General features: G+C 33.8%; 1 protein-coding gene across 1 annotated transcript in view; it reads left to right on the top strand.

Annotated features, from left to right (window-relative positions):
- Positions 1-4,961, top strand: part of LOC124079524 (cysteine-rich secretory protein 3) — a gene marked incomplete at its 5' end in the record, with an annotated part of 42,947 nt that extends 37,986 nt beyond the window's left edge. The window contains 3 exon segments of the mRNA XM_058572819.1: positions 2,698-2,814; positions 3,583-3,674; positions 4,179-4,961. Of these exon segments, the coding sequence (XP_058428802.1) occupies positions 2,698-2,814; positions 3,583-3,674; positions 4,179-4,284 (315 nt within the window).
- Positions 4,962-6,000: the final 1,039 nt, after the last annotated feature.

Here is a 6,000-nt window from a genome sequence, read left to right on the forward strand (position 1 = left end):
TTATCTAATTTTCTTATGTACTGTGTGAAAAAATTACACACCTGCACATAATTTTTAAAAATTACAAAAGGTGTCAAGTGAATTTTTTTCTATAATCTTAAAAATAAGTACATGCAGGAATTAAATATTCTTATCATTTCTAATGTGCTACTTTCATCAACTAATCCAAGAAACCAGGTCAATCATTCTCTTTAAAGACTGGGTGTGTGGCTGTGTATTTCCCCTAGTAGGTATGCATCCCTAGTCCAGAAAGCCTCTGATTGTTAGAGAGGCTTTGATGCTTTGAGCTGGGCCTATTGCTCAGGGTATAGCACATGTTTAGTATGCTCTTGTGAAGGACTGGACTCAAACCCCACAACTGAAATGGAAGAGAGGAAGAAATAAAGAAAAAAGGAAGGAAAAGGAAAAATGGAAGGAAGGAAGGAAATAAAGAAAGAAAGAAAGAAAGAAAGAAAGAAAGAAAGAAAGAAAGAAAGAAAGAAAGAAAGAGGGAAGGAAATTTGGGCACCTCTGCCTGATCTCAAAACTTTGCTTGTCTTTGGGTAGAGGAGAGTCGCTAGTCTTCCTTAGGCAAATTATTTATTACCTAAGACTGCATTCAAATATTTTTCTGACTCTTCAATTTCTTTCTGAAAAATACCAATTTTATGGCCGTTTCAAATCACCTATCACCTCTTTGGTCTATCTCCTCTTCTACATTTTAAACTTTTTTTTTAAGTAAATGCCTGAGAAATATAGTATCATCTTTAGGAAAGATGATTGAAGACCTTGAGTCTAAAGAATTGACCACTCCTTCTTCTATATCTCATAGAATTCCTCCTATCAGATCTGTGGTATTGTAATTATAAATTTCTTTCATATTGCCTATCCAATATAAAGTTTTTAAGAATAGATACTTCATTTTATTCTTAATAAATACTTCTAGTAATGTAATAAAAACTTCATTTGTGCTCATTAAAAATATATATTTCATTTCTTCTGCAGAATTTTCATGTACAAGGCACTATGTTGTAATAGGCAGAAAATAATTAGTAATTTCTCAGGAACTAACTTTTTTATGTTTTAAATGTAACCACTTTTAATTAGGTTGCAGGGACCAGTAAGAAATATCTAGGGATATTGCATAAATGCTTTTCTAAAATGCAGATTAATCATTCCTACTGTTTAACATGTGTATCCCTTCTACCTTAGGAGGCAGTAGCTTTACTGGATCTGTTGGCACAAGGCAATCACTAATGGTCCCTTGTTCTTAGGAACATCAAAGATGGGTGAGGAGATGGACATATCCTAGATAATGACAATAAAATGTAATTGCATCTGTAAGGGTAGTAGTTACAGATTCTTGAGGATAGTCAGTATGGTTGTAGGATCAGATGACTTATCTCAATGTGTTTTAGTCAGTCTTTCTTTGCTGTGATCAAAATACCCAACAAGAACAATTAGACGAGATAAAGTTTATTTTGGCTCACAATGTCAGGGGTTCAGCCCATTATTCTGTGCCCAAGGCAAAGCAGGACATTATGGCAGAAGGTCCCAACAGAGAAAAGCTACTCATTTCACGGCAGTGTCAGGAATTAAAGAGAGGTAGGAAAAAAAAGGGGGGGAAGAAAGGGGCCATAAAAAAGATTTACCTTTCCAGAGCACAACGGAGTGACTGATTTCCTCTAGTCATGCCCCACCTGCCAACAGTTAACATTCAGTCCATTCATAGTAGGATGGGCTGATCAGGTTATAAGCCTCACAATCTAATCATTTCACCTCTGAACATTTCTGCATTAACACAGGACTCTGGGGGGGACACTTCACATCCAAACTATAACACAACCTGTCAGATAAAATTCACCAGTGGTCCTTCCACTTTAGACTGACACTTAAAAATCTTGTATTTCCCTACAAACAGTACAACATATAATTTTAGGTCATCAAAATGGTCTTCTCTCTTATCTGAACAGTCTACACAAACCTACTGCACTCTCCACACCCACACATACAGAAATATATAAACTCCAACATCAGCATCTGAATTAATCCTTTTCAGTTGCATTTCCATTAATTAAAAAAACAAGCCAGTAATGGACCATTAATCCAATGGCTTCATTACCTCACAGTTGCCTTGAAAATTTGTTTAATATGGCAAATCTACCTTTCCTGTGATACCATATAATTTACTCACTAATACCTGGAATGCTTTTACTAAAATTTGAAACATCAGGTGCACTTGGAATGGGCCTAACCAGGCTTTCTGTAGATACCAGACATTGGTCAGGTAAATGTTTCTCTTAATGTTTGCAGTAATGTCACAGCCCCACTGTTAATACTTCTAGGTTGCATACTAATTGAATGGGAATATATTAATGCTTCATAACATTTACCTTGGCTATTATAATGTGTCATTATTCGTGTATTCAGAAAGATCACATGAAGATAGCACTTAAAATAAAATGAATATTTATGACACTGGAGGAGTTATATATCCTGCTATGAATTACATCCTCATCCTTGAAGCCTTAGTAGAGTATTTTCTATTGGAGAGTCATAGCTTTGGCTCGGATTCATTGAAAATGCTAACAACCAATAATATCTTGAATTGAATGCTTTCTAATTTATCTTTGTTCTCTTGAAGCATCAAAGCCTGATCCACAATTATATGTCATTTTTAAATGTACTAGAAATAATTCTACTTTTATTTTCCTTCAGAATCAAGCATTAACTGCTTTGTCAACCACACTGATGAAACTCCAAAGGGGAATTGTAAATGAACACAGTAAACTAAGGAAAGCAGACTCTCCCACTGCCAGCAATCTGCCAAAGATGGTAAGAGTTAGAAATGCAAAGAAGGTAGCTGAGACACTCTGAACTGTGTAAGAGCAGGCAGATGGCAAAAGACACCTCATAACTTTGTGGCTTAGGAAGTGCTGCTCTAGTTTGTTATTTGAGCTGTGTTATGTTCAGGTCAGAATTTCTTAATTTCTCTTTATAATGACTAAATAACTTGTCAGGTTGTGGAGCAATTTCAGGTATGATAACAGATGTAAAACCAAACCCAAAGGCATCCAGTGAAATGCTACTGTGTTTTTCTGCTCATTTTTCTCTCCCTCCTGATGTAGGATCAAGTTAATTCCCTGTTGGATCCATGCTATTTAGTGTAAACTGTATTCACTTTTGGGCCCTTACTCAAAAACCACATGTCTCCCAAATTTATTTGATAAGGATAAAGAAAAGAACATGGAAATGAAGCATGCAGCTCATTAGTATTATAAAATTAATCTCAAGACTTAACATGTTATATAATATTTAGAATAGAACAGTTATTAAAAATCTTTGGGTATACCTTCTGTATGCATATATAAAACATTGTCTTAGAACTTTTAGATACTTAGGGTAGATATACTCTCTATATTTCTTTGGAGCAGAAAAATGTCATATAAAATATATATTTTTTGATTGTGATAAAATATTGGAAGGTGACTGTGCAGAAAATGTATAGTGATATAAACCAAAATATCAATCTAACTATAAACATTACTCACCATCGAAGTTTGAGTCATAAAGTGCATACATTCTTTTCTTTCTTTCTTTTAGGGATGGAGGAGAAGGTCAGCAGAGAATGACCAATGGATGGCAAGCCCAAGCACAAACAAACATAGTGACTCAGAGTACCAAAGAACCTGTGTGTAAATTAATAAATATTTACAATATTTATTTATGATCCATAAAATGGACAATAAAATTGTAAGAGACCATTTTAGAATGTTATCTTTGAAAACAAACATTGCTTCTATTGCTGCATTTTTCAAGTTAAACATCTTTAGATGTAGAGAGGATTCTGAGAAGCATCACTTTGTACTCATTGAATATATAATATTTGATAAAAATTCTCACACAATTGTACCTCTCAACCAGCCCATGAGTAATGCAGGCTATTGGGAACAAGAAATATGAAAATTTGTCTATAGTTCTTAGAAACATTTCAGAAAGTTCAAATTTAAAATAAAGAATGAAATAATGGGACTTTAACTCAGGACTTCACATGTTCCTCTAGATATGAAACTGGCATCACAGTGTATTGATGTCAATTTATCTGCTCACTTCCCTTCTCTCAGTAACATTGAATCTTGTATTGTTACTTTGGAGTGAAATGATAATGAAATTGCTAACATTTTTATTTTTTATTTCAGCTTACCATTGTCGTTACCAAGATATATATCTCCAATGTGGCTACTGGAAAAAAATAGGTTCCTGGAAAAACTACTTGTGAAAAAAAAGATGTCAGGCCTCCTGTAATTGTAAAAAACAAAGTTAATTCAATATGACATACATAAGCACAGGGCTTTGTTCAGCAGGGTCACATTATCTACTTAGATTTGACCTATGCTAATAGCAAACTTATAATTTCTAATTTGATTCCAAACAGAACATCATCTTTTTCTTCTGGATCTGCTTCTTACACACAGAAATCTGTTCTATGCATGTTTATAAACTAATGAAATCCATGAGAACTTTGGATTTTGATATATGATCTTTGTGATTTAAATTTAATGAATTTAATCAAGTTGAGGATACTGAATGTTGTTTTCACTATGACTAAGATCACTAAAATCCTGAAATAAAATAGAAAATAATTTTCCTGGAACACAATGCACTGAAATAACTGAATGTGATTACCAGTGTCACATGAATTGTGGGCTATGCTTCCTTACTCCTCCTATCTAAGTATCTCTAAAGAAGTGTGCATATATACTAACTTTAATTCCTCCTCATTTATTAATTTTTTCCCTTCACTTACCTATATCTAATCCTCACAATTAAGTTGAAACTGCTCTTCATAAAATATATTTTGGGTTGGGGTTGTAGCTCAGTGTTTCAGTCCTTGCCTCTCATGCTTGAGGCACTGGGTTTGATCCTCAGCACTGCATAAAAATAAATAAATAAAATAAAGATATTGTGTCCATCTACAACTAAAAAAGTTACTTAAATAAACAAAAATATAACTTATAAATTATATATAAACTTATAAAATATAACTTATAAATTGATGAAAATTTTTGCTACATCTTCAACATAAATTTTACCATAGAACATGATCACATCTTCCTTTTAAAACCTCTTTCCTCATAGGCATTACTTCCTTTAAAAATAGTTCAAAATAATATATGTGTATACACTGCCCTCTAGAAGATAAAACCCAGTCCCCTCTCTTTTGAGTCCAAGCTGAATTTACTGACTCCCTTTCAAAGAAAAGATGATGGAAAGGGGGAAAGAATCACTTTAAAAAGGAGAAGTCTGGCCAGATGCAATGATGCAGACCTGTAATTCCAGAAGTTGGGTCAGGAGGACTGAAAGTTCAAAGCCAGCCTCAGCAACTTCATGAGAACATGTCTCAAAATAAAAATTAAAAAGAGCTGGTGATATGGTTCAGTGGTTAAGCAACACCTTTTTAACCCCCCCCCCAAAAAAAAAAACGGAGAAATCTAAAATCTGGTTAATGCCACCTTACCCAAGTGATGCTGATTAACACCATTTGTGATATGCTACATGGATTTATTACATACTTCAGCCTTTGGGTAGTATTTCTAACAACTCATAATCCCAGTCTGATCAAGAGCTAAAGCATCAAACAAACCCCAAATCAGATAGTCTCATTATTAAGTGAATAGTTAGCATCTTGTCTGTACAGTGCTTTTTCATGGTCAAGGAACAGAGCACTTCTTGGTAGTAAGACTAACTGAAGATCTCATTAGTAATTCTAAACTCGGCTTTAAAGGGAATAGCAATAAAACAAACGCCACACATGTTGGTTGTTTAAATTCAGTCATCTTCATTGGAAATTATTACCACCATTCATATGAAAACACTACCTAAAATTTTTCTTTTTGCAAATTATTCATCAACTTCTGCTTTTTACCTACTTCTTTCATGTGTAAGTATTGCTTTGTTTATTTGCCAAAGTTAAAATATCTTTTCATTACAAGTTATGCTGTTCATCTTGGTATTCCTCAC

The sequence above is a fragment of the Marmota monax genome, unplaced genomic scaffold, assembly GCF_021218885.2.
Source record: "Marmota monax isolate L192 unplaced genomic scaffold, Marmota_monax_Labrador192_F-V1.1 WCK01_AAM20220418_F8-fsc00355, whole genome shotgun sequence".
In the NCBI taxonomy this organism is placed as follows: domain Eukaryota; kingdom Metazoa; phylum Chordata; class Mammalia; order Rodentia; family Sciuridae; genus Marmota; species Marmota monax.